The sequence below is a fragment of the Exophiala xenobiotica genome, assembly GCF_000835505.1.
Source record: "Exophiala xenobiotica strain CBS 118157 unplaced genomic scaffold supercont1.3, whole genome shotgun sequence".
NCBI lineage: Eukaryota > Fungi > Ascomycota > Eurotiomycetes > Chaetothyriales > Herpotrichiellaceae > Exophiala > Exophiala xenobiotica.
Window position 1 is genome coordinate 3537486 of NW_013562492.1, and position 23683 is coordinate 3561168.

Consider the following 23683-nt stretch of genomic DNA (forward strand, 5'->3'; position numbering starts at 1 on the left):
CCAGGGTATCCAGGCTAAACTGCTACGGTAAAGGTAAAGTGGCCGTTCCGCGCCTTTGGTTCCGCAGTGCCTTTTTCTCCGCGTCGACCTGCGCCTGCGAATGTCTCGAGAACAAATTGGTCTTCAGTATCATCCATCACTACTTCAGTAAATGTTTCAAGGCATTGACCTTCGGTTGTGTTGGTGAGCAATTTACTGATTACCGACATGTCTCCGCGGTTTACCTGACCACTCTGAATCCTTGAGCTGTGTACGTGGCTTGCTTCCTGAACTGGGCCCCCTGCTGACCTGACGCAGTCTCGATTTCGTTGAACGGTCAGAATGGCGTCTGCCAACCATATAGACCACAACTCTATACCCTCCGATGCTGGTCAAACAGGCCACTGGCTACCAGCCTTGCGTCCAGAAGTCCTCGACGAATCGCATGACTTCCACGATGGCATCGAACCCCCGAATGCCGTCGAGAATCTGCCGACAGGTTTTATGAATGAGGAATCGCATATTATACCTCCGACCACGGGCTTTGTGGAGAGTAAAGCAGGGAAAGGCGTTGAACAGGGCTACAGTGAGGCGTCACAAGGACTGACCAACCACCCCTTTGCGCCAGAGCCGATTGCGAACGGAGCAATAGAAAAGGAGTCTGGCACCAACTTTGCAGGAGATGAACTTCCCTCAGACGATGACGATGAGCGGTTAGATCCCGCTTGGGGCATAAAACGTCAAGATTCTGCTCGCATCCTAGAAGGAGTTCACCGTTCAACAACGTTCCCGGAATTTTCGGCGTCCGATACCCCTGGGTCCAGTCACGAGAATGGTCTCGTGCAGAGAACGCCTGAACCCCAGGAGCCGACAGCTGAGGTGGAACATGTCAGAAGGCAGGAGCAGGAGAAGGTTCCAACAGAGCCACAGAATTTTGGATGGATGGATGACGAGCGCGATGGAACGCGGGATGCTCATTCTTGGACCGTATCGGAGCAGTCGCCCTTAATTGATGAGGCCACTCAGCGGTTTGACGAAGGCGTACCGCTGATACAAGCTGAAAAACCACGCACGATCGGCGAGAACGAGGCAGAACAGCAATCAGCAGCGAATCCTTTCAGCACAGCACAAGATGATGAAGAAACCTCTTTCTTCTCCCATGTCAATGGCACCACCGATTCGGGTGCTGGTGTTCCGTCACTTGACCGAAAGTCTACGAGTCAAGTACTAGACTCAATGGAGTTCTCAGCAAGGGAAGTACCGGAGTCTCCAGCAGCTCCTGATGCGCATGAGGCCGATGAGTCTTCATTTTTCCACCAATTGGCTAGTGAAGGCGGTGACAGGAACGTTCCTACAAATGAAGCTCCGGAAGCTGCTCAAACACAAGATCCTGATACTGCTGCTTGGGCTGCTGTACTTGACGATGATGAGTTCCTGGTCGAGGATGCCGACGATCTCCTCCCAGACTCCGAACCTGGTTCTCCCTCATCCTTCGAAGCTGCATTACAGCAGGGATCATTAGCTTCACCAGAGGACAAGCCCATTGTACCAGGCTCTCAGGTGGGAAGCAGCGCGCCTGTGGGCCTTCCTAGCCAGCCGCAGAGACAGATGTCTGCCAACCCGTATGCACCTCATCAACCATCCACTTCTGATATGCTGCAATTGTCTCCAACAGCACGTACCACACATAACAACATCGGTATCTCTCGACCTGAGCTCGCGCCGATGAGTTCTTTCCTATCGCAGATGCAGCAGAGACCGGCTGCGCAGTCGATGAAGAGCTTCGTTGATCAGGCTAAAGACGGTTACAAATCTCCTTATGATCTACCCATGGAGATCAGCAAATCAAGGAAGAGAGCTCATGCCCCTCAACCAGTCCAAGTATCGAAACCTGTTGCACCACCACCGCGAAGTAGCAGCTTGTCCGACAAACCACTGCAATCCCCTTTCAGCCCAACTGTGCCATTGGCGACAGGTGACATACCTCCTCCGGCTGCCGCCTCGACAATGCAGAACCGGAGCGCCTCAGTAGTAACGCCTTCCTCAAAGTCAGACAGACCACAGTCGGGCTCTTCAAGCTTTTTTGAAGAATTGCCTATTGTGACTAAGCCCCGACCGGGTAGTGGACATGGCCGATATACACCACAGCAGAATATTGTTGCTTCTCCGCCACAACTACTCCCTCAGAGTCCGCCTCGTGCGCCGTTGGCACCTCCACAAGCGCAGCCATCACCACCACGACCATCCGATCCGTACGCTCAGTATCAATTGCAGGCCCCAGTACGCTTGGACCCGTACGCCAACGCGCCTCTTCAACCACCAGCTCCATTAGCTGGATCGACCAGCAGGTATTCTCCGGCCCCTCCGACGACATCTACGGCCTCGCGCGTGGGTCCGTCTCCTCGATACTCTCCTGTACCTCCTCCAGTCGCCCCATCCACAACCTCTACCAACAGGTATGTCTCTCAGCCAACACCACCTCCAGTTGCAGCGCAAGCTGCACCACCCATGTCGCAGAGATATGCGTCGCAACCAACTCCCCACGCGGCGCCACCTCCTCCTGTTCTACCTTTTCAGCCTCGGACATCGAGCCCTCTTGCGTACCATAAGAGTTCCATCGAGGGGAGTGCCGATGTTGTGCCACCCGCGCAAGGTGTGAGAGCAGGTGGACTTTATCGCCAAGTTTCCGCTGCTGGCGCTATTCCATCACAATCTGTGGCTACCCCTGAAATTCCTGGTTCCACTGAAGGCAACTTCTATCCTTCTCCTGCTAACCCTCCTACGTCCGAGCGGATGGCACCTCCACGCCGATCACAGACTCAGTCACCTTCTAAACAGCGACCTCAAGCAACTTTTCCTCCTTACGTTCACGAGGCGCCAAATCGACCCGCCTCAGCATTCGGCCAGCCAACAGTACCTAGAGCTGCGTTGGAGAGCATGCCGCCATCCAGACCCAATGTCCGCGCTAGAGGATTCGCACCCGATTTGGAATTTGTGCGTCCAATCGACGAAGCTCAATTCGACCCGCTAGAGCGCTGGAAAGGTGCACCCGTCTTTAGGTTCGGCTTTGGCGGTTGTGTGGTCAGCACCTTCCCAAAGCATGTCCCAAGGTATGCTGTCGGTGCAGCAAGGCCTCAGATTAAAGCCACTCCTGGCGAGGTCTCGATGCGAAGTGTGAAGGACATTCTTCCACAATCAGAGAACATCAACACCTTTCCGGGGCCGTTGCGTGCCAAAGCTAAGAAGAAAGATCTATTAGCCTGGATGTCGGACTATATAACAGCACTTGAGGCAAATCCGCCGGACGCTACATTCCCTCCAGCTCTGCCCAACAACAACATACGCCACCACGAGAAGCTATTGCTTTGGAGAATTGTCAAGACCCTGGTCGAACATGATGGTGTCCTTGATGGCCCAGCTTTGAAGACTGTCAACCTCATTCTGGCTCCCGAAGTCCACGCGCTTGACGAGAATGAAGCCACTCAGTATCGCGCAGATGACGCAGCCTCTGGGATTTATCGTCCATCTGGTACCAACGCACCCCCCGACTCTGTGGATCCAATGGCTGTTGAAGTTCTACGAAAGCGTTTGCTCAGCGGTGACCGACAAGCTGCGGTGTTTCATGCCATGGACAGTCGACTCTGGTCGCATGCCTTGATCATTTCCTCGACAATGGAGCGCTCATATTGGAGCCAAGTTGTGCGAGAATTTGTCCGCCAGGAAGTCAAGACCGTGGGGGAGAACGCGGAGTCACTATCAGCTTTATATGAAGTGTTTGGCGGAAACTTGGAGGAAAGTATCGACGAGCTCGTCCCTCCTTCAGCTCGTGCAGGATTACAGATGGTGAGCAAAGTTGACAGCGCCGGCCCTACTAAGAACGCTCTTGATGGCTTAAACCGCTGGAGAGAAACGCTGAGTCTCATTCTAAACAACCGTTGCCAAGGGGATCACCAAGCTCTGGCAGTACTGGGCAAGCTTCTGGAAGACTATAAACGGATCGAAGCCGCTCACATATGCTACCTTTTCTCCAGAAATCCTGCAAAATCAGTAATCTTTGGTGGTAGCGACGAGGAACAAACACCTGTCGTCTTACTCGGAGCCAACCATAAAACATGTCCATTCGATTTTGGCCGGGATCAGGAAGCTATTGTGCTCACCGAGATCTATGAGTTTGCTACAAGCGTTTTGGCCACAGGGGCTTTAAGCGCCTTCATGCCTCATCTGTCTGTTTACAAGCTGCAGCGCGCGAAGGTGTTGGCCGATGGAGGGCAGAAATTGGAAGCACAAGCATATTGTGACGCTATTGCAGCGACCCTAAAGTCGAACACAAAGATGTCACTCTACCATCATTCGTTGCTCTTTGCCGAGCTGGACGACCTGTCAAACCGCCTGAAACAGACTCCGATGCAAGGCTCTTCTTCATGGCTCGGTAAGCCAAGTCTCGAGAAAGTGTCTGGTTCGATGTGGAACAAATTTAGCAGCTTTGTGGCAGGCGAAGACAGCGATGCCGAGTCGAAGGGCTCAGGCAAGGACGCCGACACCGGGCCTTTCGCCAATGTTACAAGCACGCCGTCCATCAGCCGAACCGGGTCACAATCAGATCTATACGGAGGGTCTACACAAGGCTTGCCTGCGACAGGAGCAAGCTCAAGATACGCCCCCAATGGCATCCACTCCGCCCGATCCTCGTCAGAGCTTACGAGGGCACGGCCATCGCTTGATTCTCAAAGATCGCCGCCCTCTACTTCTTACTCTCACAACAATCGTCAACCTGAGTCGACGAATATGCTTCAGCAGGCTCAGGCAGTGCCCTACATAAATCCATATCAAGCTCTTGCCGCCGCCTCACCTCCAACTTCCTATCCTCAGAGTCCTCCCAGATCTTCATACGTGCCGAACAGCACTTTCAACTCAATTCCGGAGGATGCACCCCAAATGAACCATCAGTCATATATTCCGACTCCCCCGGCTGAAGAAGCAAGCCATCAATCCCTCGCTTACAACCCTGGAATGATGCCGACCCAGTATCATGAAGATCACGGCCCTTATGGCGGTTATGGCCTGGCTCAACACGAGCCAGCTCCGCTCCCTCCCCCGCATGACGAAAATACCGATACTGGTTACGACAGACCTTCTACACAATCCTATGGCTACGAACCGCCGACCGAGTCCGGCTATATCCCTTACGTTCCCGACCCCGGCTCGCCTGAGGAAGAACGGCCCAAGAAGAAATCGTTCATGGACGATGACGACGACGACTTTCCTCGAATATCAAGTCAACCACAAGCTTCAGGACCCAAGGTCTCTGGCGATGACGATGAAGCTGCACGTAAGCGTGCAAACGATGCGGCCGCCGATGCGGCTTTCCGTGCGGCAGCAGAGGCTGACGCGGCGCGTGAGAAAGAGAAGGCGCAATCCAAGAGATCTTCGTCATGGTTTGGCGGTTGGCTTGGAGGCAAGAAGCCTGCTGAAGGACTCGATGCTGGCAAAGGAGGAGGTGCGGAGCCCAAAATCTACAAGGCGAAACTGGGTGAATCGAAAATGAAGCTGTATTACGACAAAGACTTGGGCAAATGGGTGAATCCTGACAATCCCGACGCGGCGAAAAAGACGGCGACACCACCCCCTCCACGAATGGGCGGCACTCCGGCACCACCAAGTAGCTCAGGAGGACCACCTATGGCCCCAGGCCTCGGGCATACCTCGAGTCCAAGCTTGCCGAATATGAGCATGGGTCCGCCGTCAGGGCCTGTCAGCAGATCAGGAACGCCAGGAAGTGGACCAGGAGCGCCGCCAGCATTTCCTGGTATGTCTGGTCCTCCAAGTGGTACGGGCACCCCACCGCCAGGACCGAGCTCGACTCCTGGCCTTGCTCCTCCTCGACCAGGTACCGCAGCAAGCAATGCTAGCAGCATTGATGACCTTATTGGCCCAGCCACAGCCAGAAAACACGGTGCCAAAGGGGCCAAGAAGGGCAAAGGACGTTACGTGGATGTCATGGCTAAATAGCCACGGAGGACAGAGGTTACGTCTTGAATATGGCGACTATATGTTGACTGAATGTATAATAATCAAGCGGGGGATGTGTTCATGTCAACCACCACTTCGAAATGCAGAGGAGCTACCTGCCTTGCATCGCGGGCGATTTAACGGGAAGCTCTTGCTTATAGTGGGATAGCATAATGCATTGTAATATTCTGACACTCTACGTCCTCCTATAGACGGCTCTATGCTCTTCTTATCGTTGGTTCTGACATTCATTACATGCCCCAGCAAGGACAGCAGACTTGACTCCTCAGCCTCGTTTAGAAAAGCACGTGACTACCTGCGATCCATATTCCGATCCAACGAGGCTGCGAACATTATTTCCCATGTCAAGTGCTCCTCCTTATTGAATGCCAGCACCACGACAGGGACAGCCAAACACCGTGGCTACCGAGCATGATAGGAATATACACGCCGTCCGCTGCTCTTCAGCAGCAATAATACACCACCTCAGCTTTACGAATCTACGCTATGCGAACGAAAGCCCTCCTTGACCCAAATCCTCCTCTCGGCCATACCCACCTCAGGTCCGCAGTCTCCCACTCGTACGTGGCAGTAAGCGCGACGACAAAAGTCCAATACCCATCCTCGCAACCATGGCCGCCGCACAATTTTCCACGACCGACGCCCTTACCGACCCAAACAGCCCTCTCGTGAACGTCTCCTGCTTCGACCTGCTCCTCATCGAACTCGTCCCGCTCGCCGAACGCATGGCCCGGGCCTTCGAAGCGAGCCTTGACGGCCACGGTAACAACGCTACTGGTCCTACATCATCATCATCCTCCTCTTCCTCCTCCACGGCAGTCAAGCGTGCCGTCGCCAGCGGCACCTCCGCACAAACAGCAAGCATCTCGGGCGCAGCTCCGGAGGGAGCAGGCGCAAATGCAACATCTACCCCACTGGCGTTGGCGGCAGACGGTCTCCCCAGCACCACGATATTCCGGGATAGCGTCTACGTCCGGCTTGAACGTCTGGGCTTCCGTGTCGGCGAGGGTCTATCGGAACGGTTCTCGCGCGACAGACCCCGGTTCACGGACCATCTCGATGTGATCAAGTTTCTGTGCAAGGACGTGTGGACGGTCGTTTTTAAGAAGCAGATTGATAACCTGAAGACAAACCATAGGGTAACGTGGTTTTCCTCTCCCTCCCTCCCTCTCCCTGTGACTGCCTCCGGTTGCACTCTGCACGAAGCATTGGGCACAGGATACGACAACACTATATGTTGTTCAAGTCCACGATTGGGGTTTCTACCCTGTCCGTGTCGTCTGTCTGTTTGTTCATTGGCGGGCAGCCGAAAGGGACATTCGGAGCTTTGCAGTAGTCCATTGGATATTGGATGCAGACTTGAGCTTACACATGTGACAAGAAGAGGAAATGATGTGCTGACTGGTATACATGTCTTACAGGGTGTCTTTGTCTTGACAGATAGCAAATTCCGCCCGTTCGCTCGAATGAGCATGACTACACATGCCGAAGCCATCGTCAGGGCGCAACCGCATTTGTACTTCCCCTGCGGAATCATCAGAGGGGTTCTATCGAGTCTGGGTATCAAAGCTACTGTCCAAGCCGAGACGACAGAGTTGCCGAGCGCGTCGTTCCAGATCAAGACAATCCCGACCAAGACATAACAACCCCCCGAGCTATACAACCACCCCAGAGATACACCAATCAGAGCACGCCGGCCTTACCCCGACAACAGAACCGCGTCACAGTCGGTCAGGGAAGGAGGCCAACGCCCGGGAACATTCTGTTCTGGACCAGGATTATACGGCCTTGACGGCCGATTAAGAATCTCAAATATTGCATGAAACGCGGATTGATTTTGTCTACGCAATCTCTGTGGGATGTCTGCAGTTCTGAAAGCTATGGCATCAGTCGACTCGAATGACACATTCCGTTTCTGCATGATATGCTGTTCATAACCTGCTCCAGACCCTGGTCAGTTTCTTATGGCGTATATTGATCGCTCATATTCGAAAAAACCGGCATGGCAGGCAGGCTCGTTCTGGGGTAGAAGTCGCTCACGTCCTACCTACGAAGATGTCAGGCGAGTGATAACGGACAAAAGAAGGTGCACGTACTTGGGTGGGTTCTTGACGAAACTGATGCCGGCTTCGATGTTGGTCTTGAGACCCTTGATGGCTTCTTCGAGGAGTTTCTTCTCGTAATCATTGGCGCTGTCGAGGATGTTGATGGCTTTCTCGGCTCCGTTGGGCTGTGGACAGTTAGTATGAGCTAAGAGGACGGGGAACAGTGAAATATGGGTGACGCTTACGCCGAGTTCAACGGGGACGGAGAAGTAATCACAGCCAGTTGCCTTGGCAATGGCATCACCACCTTCGACACCAGGCAGGTAGACGAATGTTGGCTCGACGATGCCCTTCTCACCCTTGGCTGCTTTGATCAGAGACTCGGCGAATCTGAAGCCAGCATATGCCATGGAAAGAGTTGCGGAACCGGCGCCATCCTTGGCCTTGACAACCTCGTCACCTCCGAATTGGACACGGTTCACTAACGCATCAAGCTTGTCGCTGGGGATGTTAACGGATGGCTTGGCTTGGCTGAACAGAGGAACGATGGTGTTGCCAGAGTGGCCACCAACAACCGGGATAGCGAGCTTGCGGGGGTCCTTCTCGCCAGTGATGTCTCCAACGAATGTCTGAGCACGGACGACATCAAGGGTCGTAACACCGAAGAGTCTCTTGGGATCGAAGCAGCCAGCCTCCTTCAACACTTCGGCGGCGATTGGGACGGTGGAGTTGACAGGGTTTGAGATGACGCAGATCATGGCCTTGGGACAGTACTTGGTGCAAGCAACGATGAGGTCCTTGACGATACCAGCATTGGTCTTGAAGAGGTCGTCTCTTGTCATGCCGGGTTTTCCTGGGAAGTCTCGTCAGTTTCTTGCTCCGGTGAGCTCAGTGTCAGAATTAGACCGTACGAGGAACGCCAGCTGGAATGATGACAATGTCTGCACCAGTCAAAGCTTCTTTCTTCGCATCTTCCGTCTCTTGCTTCTCGCCCTTGAAGTCGCCCTTGGCAGCGACGAAGCCACCTACAGTCTGTGCTATGATGTCAGAATTGTCTTGGGGCTGCTGGGACGGTCGAAGGGAGAGGAGGAGAAGCATACAGCGACTGAGGAGATGTGTGACAGGTCGGCTGCGACACCTGGTGTGTTGACCACATCGAAGAGTGAGAGTTCGTCGATAAGAGGGGAAATCTTGCAAAGAAGAGACAGTGGCTGTATCCTGTCAGTCTCTCTACCTAGGTAAGGAACGACATCTTCTTAGTCGTACATACCTGGCCAATGCCACCAGCGGCACCCAGAACAACGGCCTTGACCATGATGGGAGAGTGAGGGGTAAATCGACTGTGATGCAGGTTAGATGCGGTGTTGTTGTGCTGAGCTCGGAGTCTGTTTGTTACCTTGAGGACGTTTGAACCTGTGAATGAGATGTGGAAAAGGAGCAGTATTCAGAGAAATCGCAAAGAAGATGTGAGGAAAGTCAACAAAAGCAAAGCGGTCTGACTTAATGTACACATATGCAATGGGAAAGGTCCCGGCCAAGCTAGTTCCATGTCCTCGCATCAAATTCAATGCAAATGGGTGCTGGGTGCTGGGTGCCAGCAACCCCGCGTCTGTCCGCTTCGCCGATTCTTACCGCATCCACCAATGACAGGTACGAGGCTGATGATGAAAACCCAAAGCAATTGACAAGGCATGCGGCACAAGGCCACACAGACGAGAATTGCACGGGTGAGGCTGAGCTCGTTTTGACAGGGCTTTGGATCTTTCTGATACACATGTCCTGCTACTCGGGCTTCTTTTCTATCTGGAGGTTATGCCTCGGATGCGCTGTTGCTTCGGGATGGATCCCCCTAGCCAGCTCCAGCCCTAAAGAGCATAGCACCGTTGGATCCCATCAACTTGATGAGTTTGCCATTGCCTAGGTTTGGTATTTGACATTTTTGGGTCCATTTTGTGTGAGAGAGTCTCTTTTGGAGCTCCCCGAGGATGTGCGTACGGTGCAAATCCCAGCATCGCAGATAGCGGAATCATCCGTACTCGTTGCTCAAGAGTGTTTATGCCTCTTGCTTTGCTCCCTTCAGCCCTCGAGGCTTCTTCTCGGGGACATCCTTCTTTGGTCGCTGAGAGTTCTTGATAGCACTGGCACGAGCAACGGCGTCCTGGTTCAAATCGCCACGGTATGACTTCTTGCCGACTGCGTCTGCGATGTTCTTGTAGATCCTATATCTTCGGTCAGCCATTTCGTTGTCCCACACTACGCGGCCATGTTCTAGCGCTTACTTTCTGTTTGACGTGGTCTTGCTGTAAGGGTGCGTGTTGTAAGCTGCTTTAGGCGTGTTTGATTTTTCCGACTTCTTGGTCATCAGGGTGACGCCTCCCTTCTCGTTGGGCTGGACGGAGACAGCCTTGTCGTTGACAAAGCCCTCATGTTTCCGGGAGTGCTTGTTGGTGAGGTTGAATGGGTCTCGGGAGAACTGAACACCGCCAGCACTGCTGCGCTTGACTAAGTAGGCATTGTTGCTTCCTGTAGGAGTAAATCAGAACTCTGCCGGACGCAGGACTGGTATCTAGGGGCAACATACGGACGAGCTCCCAGATAAGGTCGCCGGAGATGTTTGAGCGTTCAGACATGGTGATGGCGGGTGTATTGATTGAGTTGTCGCTTTCACGAACTTTCTGTCTGAAATTCGGGCGCACTTTCGTCGAGACCTTGTGCGCCCGGGTTGGCTCGAGTCACGAAGCGCTTGGCAAAATTTGCTACGGCGGAGCAATGACTGCCTACTCAGATGCCTCAGTGTTGGATTGGTTGGATCGAGAGTTCCGCCAAGATTTCACGCACGTGATGCCAAGAAACACACGAAAAGTGCAGTCGCAGCCAGATTTGAATACCCTTCAAAACTTGAAGTCGACATCGACATCTCACCACACAGCACTCTCTTGCGACAAACACCATCTATCTTTGCATTTGAAAGATAGATCAGGGTCGCAATCATGGCTGTCGGCAAGTAAGTCAGCACTATCGACCGTCGACCACCATCCCTCCCGAATAAAGATGATATCAGTTGTCGCATTGGAGAATCCCAGACTAACAGCGTGTCTCACACAGGAACAAGAGACTTTCGAAAGGCAAGAAGGGTCTCAAGAAGAGAACCCAAGATCCCTTTACCCGAAAAGATTGGTATTCAATCAAAGCTCCTTCGACCTTCAACCAGAGAGAGTATGTGGACGATTAGAACAAAACAATGAAGGAACAACAACTGACAAGACCGTTCCTAGTGTCGGAAAAACCCTCGTTAACCGAACAACTGGTCTGAAATCCGCCAACGATGCCCTTAAAGGCCGAATCTTCGAAGTCAGCTTGGCCGATCTACAAAACGATGAAGACCACGCCTTCCGCAAAGTCAAACTCCGAGTCGACGAAGTCCAAGGCAAGAACTGCCTGACCAACTTCCACGGTCTCGACTTCACCTCTGACAAGCTCCGATCGCTCGTCCGCAAGTGGCAAACCCTGATTGAGGCCAATGTCACCGTCAAGACCACGGACGACTACCTCCTGCGATTGTTCGCCATCGCCTTCACCAAGCGCCGCCCCAACCAGATCAAGAAGACCACATACGCGGCGTCGTCACAGATCCGGGCCATCCGCAAGAAGATGACCGAGATCATCCAGCGTGAGGCTACCAGCGTTACTCTTGCCCAGCTTACTGGCAAGCTCATCCCCGAGGTCATTGGTCGTGAGATCGAGAAGAGCACCCAGGGCATCTACCCTCTTCAGAATGTGCACATCCGTAAGGTCAAGCTGCTCAAGGCACCCAAGTTCGATCTCGGTGCGTTGTTGGGTCTGCACGGTGAGAGCACGCAGGATGACTCCGGTGCTAAGGTTGAACGGGAGTTCAAGGAGCCGACACCTTTGGAGAGCGTGTAAATGGAAAAGTCATCACGGGGTGCGGAGTTAGAAGAAGACATGAGGAGAAAGACCACACAACAAGAGACGAGGCTTCGTTCTTCCTGCTATTTGATCGGTAGGACATGGGTCGGAATTATGCTAGTCAACAATGAGGATGGAGGATGAAGACGGCTTTGCTTACGACGGCTTTCATGCTTGTTTTCATCATGCCCTGACGGCGCAAATGAACAGGATTTGCATAAGGGATATGTTTATGCTAGAGATAGCACGGCATAGCATTTTGCAACAAGACAAATCAAAGTTGAAAATCTGATCCATGTGCCTTGGAGAGCAATTGTGGTGATGAATTACTGCTTCTTGCGAATTCCATGTCTGTGCTGCGCTTACTGCTTCATTTTATTCTGTCTTCGGCTGCTCTCTATACGAGGATCAGAAGCTCGTCCACATATCAGACGCAGTAACCTGCTCCCGGAATGCCAGCCAGTTCGCGTGAGTTGGGTCTTTCATCAATCTTTCAGACGAGTGTTATCCCCATCCATGTGGCTGGCATCCCAAAAAACCAACAAAGGTATGCGTGAGTATGATTACCTTTCATCCACCGCCCTCGTAATCCATTCCACCACCCCGGCTCTAAATTCCTCGAAGTTCTCACTCATAACCCAATGCCCGCAATCACAGTCGAGCAACTCGAATTTCGGAAAGAACCTCCCGATCAGTGGAAGCGCGTCGTCCGCAACATAGTGACTCTGCGTCCCGCGGACCATCAGCGTCGGACCTTCGTATCTCGCTTCATCGGGGTCTTTGAAGGGGAAATCCGCCATCGCCGGCAAAGATTTGGCCAGAGTGTGCAAGGGGATTCTGAACCTCAGCTCCGTCTTCTGGGGATGCCTGTGCTCGCCTCTGTGACGCTCTTGGTGGTCGACTCCGCCTGCGGGCTTTTTCACGAGGTTGGTCAGGAGGAACTGTCGGATCGCGACGTTGGATTCGTACTTTGCGAGGATCTTGTCCGCTTCGGACTGTTTTGTGAAGGGCGGGCGGTGCTCTTCGATCTCGTGCATCGCCTGGACGTAGGTGTGGAAATCCGATTTCAGGGCAGCGTCGACGGGCGCGTTGTCCACGGGGATCAGGGCCGAGTAGTTCGAGGGCCTGCGCAGGGCGAGGGTCATGGCGACTTTGGCGCCCATGGAGTGGCCGATGAGGGTCGGCCGCGGGATCGAGTGCGATGAGATGAAGTGCTCGACATCAATGGCCATGGAGATGTAGTCGTGCACGGGTGAGTGCGGGGAGTCGCCGTGGTTGCGCAGGTCCAGGTTGTAGACGGGCCGGGAGAGGTCTTTAGCTAGGGCTCTGCCATAAATCACAATCGCGTAAGCTTGTTGCTCGGCCACGCTCGCTGTGTGCGTGCGAAGGGGGAAGGAAGTTGCCCTTACTTACTCATGGTGCGATTGTTACGCTGGGAGCCGAAAAGGCCGTGCATCAGGATTATGGGCGGTCCTTTGCTGGTCTTGTCCGGAGGGTTGTGTCTGTGGAACGCCAGGTCGACGACATCGCGGCGGGAGTGAGAGGTCGAGAATTGTCGGCGAGTGGCGCGCGTGCAGGAACAAGGTATGCGCAAGCGGGACATGTCCAGCGGCCGCGATGAGGAGCGGGGAGCGAGGAGCAGAAGGGGGTAGATGAGTTCTATTGAATCCTTTGAGAGGAGCTGTAGCTGCTCCTTCATCCTGCGGACTGAGTAATAATACAAATTATTTCGCCCTCTTGGCGAATGACGTTGCTTCGGGTATCTCGGTGTTTTCCAATTCCAATGCACAGTCCAGCCTCGTCAAGACCGCAATTGGCCTTACTGGCAAGGCATTCCTCATGTGAGGTACCTGGTAGAATTGAGAGTGTACTGTATATACAAGCGAAAAGTTGAAGTATGACGGCGCTTGAGTCAAGATCTCGACTTTGCCGAATTTTCAGGCTCTGATGCTGGAAAGGACTGCTTGCTGAGCCCTGCTAAAGCTTCCTGGATAGCACCTGCTGTTTCGCTCTTGCAGTATCGTATCTTGACCTCATGGACATCGGTCTGTGGATCGTGAGCGTCGTCTTCTCCCGCGTCGTTCGCGTTTTCGGGTTCTGCCTCTCCGGACGGGATCTTGAGCGTCTGTAGTCCTAGAGAGTTCCTCACATTCTTCATGGTCCATGAAGCTCTCGCGTGGGCTTTTCTTGCTCCTTCCCGGACCTCGTCGTTCAAAGTATGGTTCGTCGGTTCCATCAGATCCAGGAAACTTTCACGAATACCCCTCAAGCACTCGGAGACGTTGTCGGCTACCATCTCCTTGAAAGCGCGCATTGTCATATGCTCGAGATCTTTCGCGATTTTTTCTGCCGAGTCACTGATTGAAGTCACAGTCCGGAGTATCTCGATCAAATTGGAGACACCGGGCCGCTTCTCGGGGTCGAACGATATCCCAGGTTCTGAGTCGGTTATAGCGCCCTTGACCTTGGCATGGATCTCTTCGCGCGTGTCAGTAATGAGGATCCGCGATTTCGGATCCGCGTCCGACTTGGACATTTTCTGCGTCGGGCGCTTCAGCGACATGATGCGTCGTGCAGGGGCTACGGGTGGTCAGTGTCGAACAGGAGAAGCGAAGAACAAAGTGCCAATCGACTTACATAGGGCCGGCCTGGGCACTCTGAATAAATTTGGGCTTTCTGCTGTTTGCCTGAGATGAGAGTTGAAGCTTCTAGCCAAGGATCGTGCAAATTCGATATGCTGTAGCTGGTCTTCACCGACAGGTACTAATGTCGCTCTGACTGGTGTTAGCAGGGTTCATATAACTGGAGGTGAGTTGAATAGCATACTGGTATAGCAAAATATCTGCTGCCTGGAGGACGGGGTATGAGAACAGTCCAAGCTTCAGCTTTGCTGTGGCTTCGTCGCTATCAATATCGGCGTTTTCAGGTAGATTCAACTTGCTCTTGGAAAGAGTGTTAGCGAGATACAGCAAGACATGGTGGGCAAGCTGCCTACCTTCCATTGAGTCATTCTGGACAAATAACCTGTCGATGCAATGGTGCTTAATATCCACATCAATTCCGCATGATACATCACCTGCATTACGTTCAGAAAGGGAGCACCATAGCCAAAGGGTGGACTCACATCTGATTGGAAGAACAGGGTCGTTTGAAGACTGTTTTTCAGCCCAATCGCCATCAAAGAAGCATATGATTCTTTCCTGAGCCGCCACCGCTCCGGGCCAGGAATATCAGTCGATGTCAAAGCATGCAGGTCCACCACAGAGAAGTATTGCTCCGGCTTTGCATTGCTTAGCAAAGCTGCATTTGCCGAACTGTCATGGAGGAATTTCCACTGACGAAGTGCACCGAGATAGTTCCCTAGATGTGGCACTCCGGTAGGCTGGATCCCAGAGAATACTCGCCTACTTTGATGGAAGGTGTGCGCTTTTTCTTTGGGAGATCGTTCATCGCTCTCCCGGCCGTGGGCCGGCTTGCTATCTATCCCATGCTGAGATGGACGCGAAATTTCGTCGCTGTAATATCGACACTGGATTTTCCGCGCACTAAATGCTCTCAAGTCTCCACAACGGGCGCGCGAAAGCATTGCATAGGTCAAATGAATGTACGCGTGCTCAGGGCACGCATTAGATGACGGGTTCAATACAAATACTTTGAAGATGAGAAAGTTCGAACATGGAAAGATTTGATACGACGGAAAATCCGGTGATGAACTGACGAGACGGTGGTTTGGGCCAAGATTCCGTAATTTTACACAAATTCTGTTAAATACGGTATTTCTGTCTTCATCCCGGAAATCAGCTCAATCGCCAATCAGCTGTCAGCCACGAACCTCATCGCATATCTGATATGCAGTACGACTAAGATCTTGTCGTCCGAAGGAGATATCAAGGTCTTTCATGTCGAAAGTGTAGTTGCCGAGATGGCGTTCGGATAGCCCCCAGTCAACCAGGGTGTGCGACCTTCAAGCTGCCTGCCATTCTCACCGTCTCGCTATTCGCATTGTATCCGATACCTCCCACGACATCCGGGGATAATGATTACAGGTTTGATGGTCAGCGCTCACACGACACCTTTAGATGACTACAAGGCATGGATCTACTGAGAGATGCCCTCCGGCGGGATTGCCGGTGCTGCACTGACGTCCCTCGGCTGAATCATTGGCCCTATGCGACTTTACTTGATTTTGAAAAGGCCGCCAAGAAAGGTTGCCCGAGGTGCTCAATAATCTTGAAAGGTATCTTGAAGTTCTCGGAGCAGTGGAAGGGCGTTCCGGCCTTGGAAGTCAGGGTCAGCATACCTGGGGAGTTCGAGGGTGGAAACCTGCGCGAAATCTGGATCAGGTGGCCAGACAACGCCGACCCTGAGGCATGGAACCCGAAGGAGCGATGGAGGAAGGTCGAACTTCAGATGTATTTCCCCGAAGGTAGAGTCTTGGTTTTCTAGAATCGATTGTTTGCGAGGATGGAGGAAGAAAGCTAGTTCACGGAACTGACTTGGTATAGGCAGCGAACCTCTCTTCCCAAAAATGCTCTCTCGACGGAGTGTACCGGTGGAGTCTGACTCCGCTGTTTCCTTTGACGCCATCAAAGCCTGGATATCAGAATGTTCAGAGAAACATAGGATGTGCAACCTGGGTGACGGGGAAGAGTTTCTGCCCACCCGGCTTATCGATGCCAGGCCGGATAATGGTCATCACGGTGTCCGGCTTGTGCACAGCTCTGAAATCCTGGATATCACAACTAAGTACGCTGCGTTAAGCCACTCATGGGGCGAAAAGGAGCAACGTATCAAGCCGATACCGAAAACTAAAAAAGACTCGATCAACGGTCGGCTGAAGCACATCTCCTTCGAGGAATTGACGAAGACATTTCAGGATGCCGTCATCGTCGTGCGTCGGCTGGGCTTGAGATATATCTGGATTGACGCTCTATGCATTGTTCAGGACGACGTCGAAGACTTCGCGGAACAAGCAGGTCAGATGGCAAAGATATACGGACGAGCACATCTTGTCATGTCCGCTCTCCGTGCTGCCACAGGAGATGTTGGAATATTCCATCATCGATACAAGGCACAGCAGATATCGCACAAGGTCAGAAGAGGCCACGAAATGGTGGCATTTGTCAGGCCTATCCTCAACCACGATGATTTCATCACGGGCGAACCTCGAGATTTCAAGACCTCGCCTCTATTTGCGCGAGCATGGTGCTTCCAAGAGCGCCTGCTGGCGAGTCGGGTCGTCCACTTTGCGGAGAGCGAAATTGTATGGGAGTGCAATCAACAGCTCAGCTGCGAATGCCGTGGGATTATGACAGATTCCCTGGTCGAAACAAACGGAAATTTCAAACAACGGCAAGCTCTTGCATTGCGAAACATGAAAGTAGAATCGCGGCTGAAGACATGGTACGACGTGGTTCGAGCCTACACGGCACGGTCGCTCAGTTTCGAAAGCGATCGCCTACCAGCCCTTTCGGGCTTTGCGCAGCTGGTGTCCACTTCGGAAATGGGCAGGTACTGCGCCGGATTTTGGGAAAGTCAAATGCCCGCGGCGCTTTTGTGGCGGCCGCTACGGGAGTTGCCTGAAGCTTCAGAAAGACATACCGTACGTCCGGGCGATTATCGAGCGCCGAGCTGGGCATGGCCAGCAGTGAGAGCCGTCATCGAAGGATACATGAAGTATGTCAAGGACTCAGAGGTGGTTGCGAGAGTTGTTGAGCTTGTTTGTGAACCTGCGACCAGTGACAGGTTCGGACAGGTAGGCTACGGGCATATCGTGCTTGAGGCGCCAGTCGTGGACGTCAGCCTTCAGCCAGGACAAGAGAACGATGAAGGGCAACATTCGTATAACCTTGAGAAGAATGGAGAGAGGTTTACGTTCCAGGCTGATGTCAGCCTGGGAAAAGGTGGCCCGGATTATGTGCCTTTCGGGAATGTGCTGCTTTGTGTCATCATCGAGCGCTTTTTGAACCAAGTCAATTCGAATCGAGCTGCGTGTGTGGTACTGCGGCATCATCGTGGGAAAGAGCTCGAAAGTGCGGACTGGGAAAGGGTAGGGTTGTTCAACTGTCCACAACATTGGATCGTTAATGCCCGGTGCAGACAAGTTAAGATCCTCTAAATGTGGAAATCGACCAAGAAGCGACGGAGTCCACTCAAAAATCCGAGGCTCAGCTCGTGAATTCTACAGCTTTCGGAGGAGAAGTCTTCATCTTGGCCCCTCAGGCATTGTAGTCGTGAGAGGAGGTACGTCAGAGCTGGCCCTGGGTGGTGCCGCATCCACTGTTTATTGCATATCGAGTGCTTGACTGGAGGGCGTCTCACTAACCAGCATTGTCCTGGTATCGAGGTCGATGAACCGAGCGCGACATCGAACGACTCTGGCCTGAGATGCTCAAGAGTCTGGTTGATTTCGACCCACATTGGAAACAACACCAGACCAGGTTTCTGCCCCATCACTCCATGACCCCAGCAAAAGCCCCCACATTCACACCCGTTTCGTATGTGGGTTCAAATGCCACTGAGTCTCCGGACAAAAATGAATCAAACAATTTGTGCCGGCAAAAGTCAAGCCAGCCATGGGCGATGTGTGGGACTGCTCATGGTGCGGAGGATGCATCTATTTGCCAAGGGGCCCAGCAATTGCTCGAACAGCCATCCACGACGACATGTACCTAGGTGGGCACAAGCCGCACGAGCGTTGGCAATAAAGGCACCGTGCGGCCTGTTTGTGCCTTGAAATCAAAGAAGAAGAGGCTCGTCCCGGCATTACAGCAGAAGAAGAATAGGTATTACGAGACCAGCCTTGGACTTCAAGAACGTCATGTCTACACCAACTATTCTCGCGCCAATCACGCGCGCCTCACCTTCAACCATTGTTATCCTTGTGTTTGGTTTACCCTTGGTGCTCGGATTGACCTACCTCTTGGTGGACTATTGTAGGGTCCTGAAGCAAAGGCAGAAGCTACCACCGGGACCATTCCCATGGCCACTGGTTGGCAATCACTACCAGATCAAGCTTCCGCGACCATGGCTCTACATGGCCGACTTGAGCGAGAAGTACAACAGTCCAATGGTCACTATTTGGCATGGCCACAAGCCAAACATCATTTGTAACAACATCTGGACCATATCGGATCTCCTTGACAAAAGAGCAAACATTTATTCTTCGAGGCCACACATGGTCATGCTTGGAGACTCTCGAAATGCCACCGACTACGATCAAGTATGTCTACCCTACGGGGATCGTTGGCGTTGGCATCGTCGCCTAACCCATAACGCCACCGGATCCCAAGCCGTTCGATCATATCGTCCGTTCCAGGAAAGCGAGATTCGTGTTTTGCTACAGGATCTCCTGCTGACCCCGGACAACTTTGTCAAAGCCATCGAACGATACTCTGTCTCGATCGTTTCCTGTATTGGATTCGGCCGTCGAGTGGATAAGATGAATGACGGCGTCGCTCAAGTCGCACTCAAATTCATGGAAGGGGTGGATCTTGTCATGCCAGGGATGTTCATCATGGAAACCATCCCGCTTCTCATCAAGCTACCGAGATGGATATACCCTGCAGCCTCCAAGGTGCTCGAAAATGGCAAGAAGTTTCAGCGCTTCTTTACATCTCTGTCAAGAGAAGCATCTGTTTCTGGTCAGGATAACTTCGCCAAGGCGCTGTTCAAGGAGAAGGAGGCGAATGGGCTTCGCGACGAGGAGATCTCCTTTTTGACAGGGAACATGATGTAAGTCTCTACTTGTCCATGTAAACAGTGTTGCAGGACCCTCCGTCGTCTTCCCGATACTGATTTCTGGTGCTAACCATCCGACCAGTGGAGGTGGCGTCGATACCACAGCCAGCACGACCATCACGTTTATCCTCGCTATGTGTGCCTTTCCTGAGGTGCAGAAGAAGGCTCAGCAAGACATTGACAGTGTTGTGGGTGACGGCCGCCTGCCGAACTGGGAAGATGAAGCTCAACTACCGTACATTCGTGCGTGTGTTGACGAAGCTCTTCGATGGCGGACCGTCACGATCCTAGGTGGCATCCCGCATGCCCCTTCGCAAGACGACGTGTATCGCGATTACCACATCCCAAAGGGGACGTGGATTACCGGGAACTTGTGGTCGATTCATCGCAACCCTTCCGAGTTTCCCGAGCCAGATGTCTTCAAACCCGAACGATTCATAACCCGGGAACGTCCTTTCCCCAATAAGAAAGGCCATAACGCTTTCGGATGGGGTCGCAGGCAATGCAGTGGCCAACCACTTGCCGAGCAGGGGCTTTTCTTGACGTTTGCCCGTTTGTTGTGGGCGTTCGAGATCAGGCCGGGCCTGGACGCCAACGTAAGTTTCATTATTGGTCATCACATTGGCAGCATTACTTACTCGAGACAGGGCAAGGAGATTCCAGTTGACATCTTTGCATACGGAGAATCAGAGAACATGAGACCTGAGCCGTTCCGTGCCAGGTTCATACCTCGAAGCGACCGCCACCGGGAGTTGGTGCTTAGTGAAGCTAAGGTGGCGCGCGAATATCTGAAACAATTTGACGGAGAGACCAAGGTCAAGATGGAAGCCCTCGAGGCATGAATGGATCTTAGATATGCAAGACATGATCCTTGGAGTTCTAGGATAGATCATGCTCGAGGCGGTAGACTGGAAGCAAAGCAGTCGAGGGTTAATCAAACCGTGCGGAAAGCATCTGCCACCTTTGATTCCGTAACGAGTATTCTGGATGATGCTGGCTATGGGTTCGCCTGCAGTGTGCCTATGTGAATAGGGTAATAGCCCAATATGCTGCCCTAAATCAGCATAGTACGGAGTACTGTAAGCTGCAATAAGCGGCTGGACCCAGGCGAGCCAGGCTGTTGTGGCTAGTGAGGCTGACTAGTCCCCGGGCGTTGAAGCGGCGAATTGAACCCCAAATCTAGGCGCAACCCCACGATTTTCCCGCTTAAAGATGATACACGTTCGGCATCTTAAATATGTGCGAAATTCAACAACCTATCGAATTTATCCAGTTAATTCTCTTAAGACCTGAACCTGCCGCATCGCTACGTTGACCTACTAGTAGGCAATATACCACGATGGGAGGCAGGCCGCGTCTCACCGACTTGAACTGCAAGTTTTGCGACCGCCAGTTCACGAAGAGCGAGCATCTCAAACGGCACCAAAGGCATCGTACGTCTCCAGGACTGACAATCCTTGAGAGCTCCACTGATCACTCGCGCAGATACCGGCGAGAAGCCGTTTCGGTGCTCAGTCTGTGGGAGAGCCTACGCAAGAAGGTAGCGGGCGAATCCCCGCATACATTGTGGTGTCTCTGCTGATATGTGGACGTTAGCGACGTCCTCGCTCGTCACCTTCGAACCCGCCATGCCGAGAACGAAGGACTTTCTACAGTCGTGGCTGAACAACCTGCCACGCTGGCGACAACATCGCCAAATGCCTTTGAGAACCAGCAGGATGTGGACTTCAACCCCGAGATGGGCGTCAACCTGTCCCCTCTGGAGGATTTGCCCTTATCCATGGCAGCTTCGGGGGGAGATGCCAACACGGATACCACACAACTTCAGCTTCCCAATCACCAAGTAGACACGGCTGGACAAGTCGACTTTCAGTATCCCGCGTTTGAATTTCCCACCGAGTACGACTTCAACTTCCCTTCCATCTACGAAGCCTTGAATGTATGGCTCACGCCCACCGCAGCCGCAGAACACACCATGTTGCCCTTCCCTCCAAGTCCTGGCGGAGCATTCTCGCCGTCGTTCAGTCCTACGTCGCTTGAGCTTTCTCAACGAGTCCAGCAAGCATGGCCCCGAAGACGGGCCTGTGCGGTCGTGCTGGCGATCCGCAACATGTGGCGCGTGGCAGCTCAGCGTACGGCGGACAATCTCTTCTCAAACAGCTCCCTCACGTCAGGTACCAAAACAAGCTCGAGGTGGAACATGGACGACGAATGCAGAGCCCGTCTCATATCAGAGTGCGACAACATTCTCCTCCCCGCCGAAAGGTATTCTGGCCGAGTCACAGCACCAGGCTCGCCTCGCATTTCTGTCCCCATGGAGCATGACGTCGAAGTCCAGGGGCTGTCCCCTGGAGCGCCAGCCCTCACCTTTCCATCTACGGAAACGCTCGATATGAGCATCAGTCTGTATTTCCGACGTTTCCATCCAGTCCTGCCATTTGTGCATCAAGCCACATTCGACGCCAAATCGACCCCAAGCTCGCTATTGCTGCCCATGTGCCTGATAGGTCTGTCGATACTCAATCCAGGTGGCGCCGACGAATTCATTCGCCTATATCTCGGCAAGCTGTTGCGATTCTGTCGCCTGGATCTCACTTACAAAGGGCTTGGTAAAGGTGGTGCTCAACAGCTGGTCACGTCTTTGGCTTCTTCGCTGCTCGTGCTCTATCTGGCTCTCAGCTGCGAGCGGCTGGTGGACGTGCACCAAGCACACATGCTCGCCATCCAAACGCTCTTCATTGCGGATCGCCACGGCATGTTCTCCGCGCACGTGGGAGAGCCCATTACCCGCACAATGTTCCACGATGTCGACCAAGAGCGTTCCTGGAAGGCTTGGGCCCGAGTCGAATCTCTAAAAAGGCTCGTTGTCTGCCTTATTTCCATCGATTCGGCTTACACAAGAATGCTGGATTTGGCTGCCAATATTGCAGTTGATAGAATCGAGGTGATCCTGCCCTGTGATTCTGCCTTGTTTGAAGGCCCCACAGCAGCCTCATTCTGGCGGAGGGTCGAATCCGGAACGTCGATGATTGCATCTCAGGTCGACATGTCGACCTTGCCACATGACTCCATCGCCGAGCTTGACCTGTCGGGGGTCAAACTGCTTCTCGATGTCCTTGCATTGCGGGAGGCCGCGGCAAGACATAGGCTTCTCTTTGGCAGCTCAGCATCCTTCAAGTTGATGTCGTTCGTGCCAGCATTGGCCTATGCGGCGATCGACAAGGCCTCTAGCATTGCGCCATCCTTGGTGTCCATTGCAACCACAAGGGCAAACCTGCTCCAACAAGACGCGCCAACTGCCCTAGCCTGGCATCATCTTTGTCTGATGCTCACCGCAGACCTGGATCGGATGCAGACTGCGTGCGGTCGAACAGGCCTGGAAGCCTCGGCAAGAGCCATGACGGATCTCAAAGCATGGGCACAAACGACCAGTGCACGTCGAGCCGTTCTCCACGCTGCACAAATCTTCACCTTGCTGAGTGGCCACCGGGTGCTGGATCACAAGACCCTTTTGTACGAGCCGTTGCTGTCGAATGCCGCTCTGGTGACGGCCATGTATGTCGCCTTGTGCCCACAGCCGCCCGACTCAATTTACGGCGGTGAGCCCGTCGATCTGTTGCAGACGGTCGATTGGGCCATCATCGGCAACCGAGGCTTCTCTCCGTCGCCATGTTCTGACGTCTCGTCATTCGCGACGGACCCCACCGCCGCGTGGAGGTTTGTCGTAAGTGGCGGCCCCTTCATGTTTGGCGGCGAAATTTACACGTTTGGGACCAAGTCGGCGCGGAGAGTGGTGCTGAATTACGCGCAACTACTCGACGAGATAGCCACGCGGACGGGCTCCGAGCACTCACAGCTGCTTCGTACGGTGGGCGACTTCCTGGGTGGTGTCGAGGATGCCCTACCTGATCTCGATGCCGGCAACGGTTGAAACATGGATGTAGCGCATTATTTGCTTGCCG

General features: G+C 53.2%; 10 protein-coding genes across 11 annotated transcripts; 6 read left to right on the plus strand and 4 right to left on the minus strand.

The window, feature by feature from the left end:
* The first annotated feature begins 97 nt into the window (after positions 1-97).
* On the plus strand, positions 98-6181 carry PV05_05557 (uncharacterized protein). The gene is made up of 2 exons (XM_013462075.1): positions 98-250; positions 298-6181. Exon 2 carries the CDS (start codon positions 322-324, stop codon positions 5986-5988), a length of 5667 nt encoding a protein of 1888 aa, XP_013317529.1. The 5' UTR covers positions 98-250; positions 298-321; the 3' UTR covers positions 5989-6181.
* A 188-nt stretch (positions 6182-6369) lies between these two features.
* On the plus strand, positions 6370-9591 carry PV05_05558 (uncharacterized protein). The gene is made up of 2 exons (XM_013462076.1): positions 6370-7148; positions 7431-9591. The coding sequence occupies exons 1-2, from the start codon at positions 6621-6623 to the stop codon at positions 7650-7652; spliced, it is 750 nt and encodes a 249-aa protein (XP_013317530.1). The 5' UTR covers positions 6370-6620; the 3' UTR covers positions 7653-9591.
* On the minus strand, positions 7421-9604 carry PV05_05559. 2 transcript variants are annotated; one of them, XM_013462077.1, is made up of 7 exons: positions 9451-9604; positions 9325-9394; positions 9155-9265; positions 8966-9086; positions 8300-8907; positions 8106-8239; positions 7421-7947 (listed from the first exon to the last, which is right to left on the minus strand). In XM_013462077.1, exons 2-7 carry the CDS (start codon positions 9367-9369, stop codon positions 7941-7943), a joined length of 1026 nt encoding a protein of 341 aa, XP_013317531.1. In that variant the 5' UTR covers positions 9370-9394; positions 9451-9604; the 3' UTR covers positions 7421-7940. The 2 variants fall into 2 exon arrangements, with proteins under 2 accessions (XP_013317531.1, XP_013317532.1); XM_013462078.1 differs by having other exon boundaries at positions 7421-8056.
* Positions 9605-9778: 174 nt separating this feature from the next.
* PV05_05560 (uncharacterized protein) lies at positions 9779-10757 on the minus strand. Its single transcript, XM_013462079.1, has 3 exons — positions 10636-10757; positions 10334-10577; positions 9779-10273 (listed from the first exon to the last, which is right to left on the minus strand). The coding sequence occupies exons 1-3, from the start codon at positions 10682-10684 to the stop codon at positions 10108-10110; spliced, it is 459 nt and encodes a 152-aa protein (XP_013317533.1). The 5' UTR covers positions 10685-10757; the 3' UTR covers positions 9779-10107.
* Positions 10758-10959: 202 nt separating this feature from the next.
* Positions 10960-12339, plus strand: PV05_05561 (40S ribosomal protein S1). Its single transcript, XM_013462080.1, has 3 exons — positions 10960-11058; positions 11160-11270; positions 11330-12339. Exons 1-3 carry the CDS (start codon positions 11045-11047, stop codon positions 11976-11978), a joined length of 774 nt encoding a protein of 257 aa, XP_013317534.1. The 5' UTR covers positions 10960-11044; the 3' UTR covers positions 11979-12339.
* On the minus strand, positions 12268-13680 carry PV05_05562 (uncharacterized protein; the record flags this gene model as incomplete). The annotated part of the gene is made up of 2 exons (XM_013462081.1): positions 12268-13307; positions 13391-13680. 2 exons carry the CDS (start codon positions 13678-13680, stop codon positions 12545-12547), a joined length of 1053 nt encoding a protein of 350 aa, XP_013317535.1. The 3' UTR covers positions 12268-12544.
* Positions 13681-13893: 213 nt separating this feature from the next.
* Positions 13894-15567, minus strand: PV05_05563 (tryptophan-tRNA ligase; the record flags this gene model as incomplete). The annotated part of the gene is made up of 5 exons (XM_013462082.1): positions 13894-14561; positions 14619-14755; positions 14808-14923; positions 14977-15057; positions 15106-15567. 5 exons carry the CDS (start codon positions 15565-15567, stop codon positions 13894-13896), a joined length of 1464 nt encoding a protein of 487 aa, XP_013317536.1.
* Positions 15568-15841: 274 nt separating this feature from the next.
* On the plus strand, positions 15842-18665 carry PV05_05564 (uncharacterized protein). Its single transcript, XM_013462083.1, has 2 exons — positions 15842-16407; positions 16487-18665. Exons 1-2 carry the CDS (start codon positions 16074-16076, stop codon positions 18097-18099), a joined length of 1947 nt encoding a protein of 648 aa, XP_013317537.1. The 5' UTR covers positions 15842-16073; the 3' UTR covers positions 18100-18665.
* Positions 18643-20661, plus strand: PV05_05565 (uncharacterized protein). The gene is made up of 3 exons (XM_013462084.1): positions 18643-19715; positions 19804-20317; positions 20369-20661. Exons 1-3 carry the CDS (start codon positions 18802-18804, stop codon positions 20561-20563), a joined length of 1623 nt encoding a protein of 540 aa, XP_013317538.1. The 5' UTR covers positions 18643-18801; the 3' UTR covers positions 20564-20661.
* Positions 20662-20983: 322 nt separating this feature from the next.
* PV05_05566 (uncharacterized protein) lies at positions 20984-23652 on the plus strand (the record flags this gene model as incomplete). The annotated part of the gene is made up of 3 exons (XM_013462085.1): positions 20984-21154; positions 21207-21261; positions 21318-23652. Exons 1-3 carry the CDS (start codon positions 21061-21063, stop codon positions 23650-23652), a joined length of 2484 nt encoding a protein of 827 aa, XP_013317539.1. The 5' UTR covers positions 20984-21060.
* Positions 23653-23683: the final 31 nt, after the last annotated feature.

Excerpts from the sequence above, each read along its gene's own strand:
- PV05_05565 (XM_013462084.1), top strand. The coding sequence starts at position 18,802 with ATGTCTACACCAACTATTCTCGCGCCAATCACGCGCGCCTCACCTTCA. Across the intron at positions 19,716-19,803 it reads TTTTTGACAGGGAACATGAT|TGGAGGTGGCGTCGATACCA; the intron begins GTAAGTCTCTAC and ends CCATCCGACCAG. Across the intron at positions 20,318-20,368 it reads GGCCGGGCCTGGACGCCAAC|GGCAAGGAGATTCCAGTTGA; the intron begins GTAAGTTTCATT and ends TACTCGAGACAG.
- PV05_05557 (XM_013462075.1), top strand. The coding sequence starts at position 322 with ATGGCGTCTGCCAACCATATAGACCACAACTCTATACCCTCCGATGCT.
- PV05_05564 (XM_013462083.1), top strand. The coding sequence starts at position 16,074 with ATGGATCTACTGAGAGATGCCCTCCGGCGGGATTGCCGGTGCTGCACT. Across the intron at positions 16,408-16,486 it reads TCAGATGTATTTCCCCGAAG|GCAGCGAACCTCTCTTCCCA; the intron begins GTAGAGTCTTGG and ends GACTTGGTATAG.
- PV05_05560 (XM_013462079.1), bottom strand. The coding sequence starts at position 10,684 with ATGTCTGAACGCTCAAACATCTCCGGCGACCTTATCTGGGAGCTCGTC. Across the intron at positions 10,578-10,635 it reads CCTTATCTGGGAGCTCGTCC|GAAGCAACAATGCCTACTTA; the intron begins GTATGTTGCCCC and ends TTACTCCTACAG. Across the intron at positions 10,274-10,333 it reads AAGACCACGTCAAACAGAAA|GATCTACAAGAACATCGCAG; the intron begins GTAAGCGCTAGA and ends CCGAAGATATAG.
- PV05_05561 (XM_013462080.1), top strand. Across the intron at positions 11,271-11,329 it reads TCGACCTTCAACCAGAGAGA|TGTCGGAAAAACCCTCGTTA; the intron begins GTATGTGGACGA and ends GACCGTTCCTAG.
- PV05_05559 (XM_013462077.1), bottom strand. The coding sequence starts at position 9,369 with ATGGTCAAGGCCGTTGTTCTGGGTGCCGCTGGTGGCATTGGCCAG. Across the intron at positions 9,087-9,154 it reads CACACATCTCCTCAGTCGCT|ACTGTAGGTGGCTTCGTCGC; the intron begins GTATGCTTCTCC and ends ATCATAGCACAG. Across the intron at positions 8,240-8,299 it reads CCGTCCCCGTTGAACTCGGC|CCCAACGGAGCCGAGAAAGC; the intron begins GTAAGCGTCACC and ends AACTGTCCACAG.
- PV05_05558 (XM_013462076.1), top strand. The coding sequence starts at position 6,621 with ATGGCCGCCGCACAATTTTCCACGACCGACGCCCTTACCGACCCAAAC. Across the intron at positions 7,149-7,430 it reads ACCTGAAGACAAACCATAGG|GGTGTCTTTGTCTTGACAGA; the intron begins GTAACGTGGTTT and ends CATGTCTTACAG.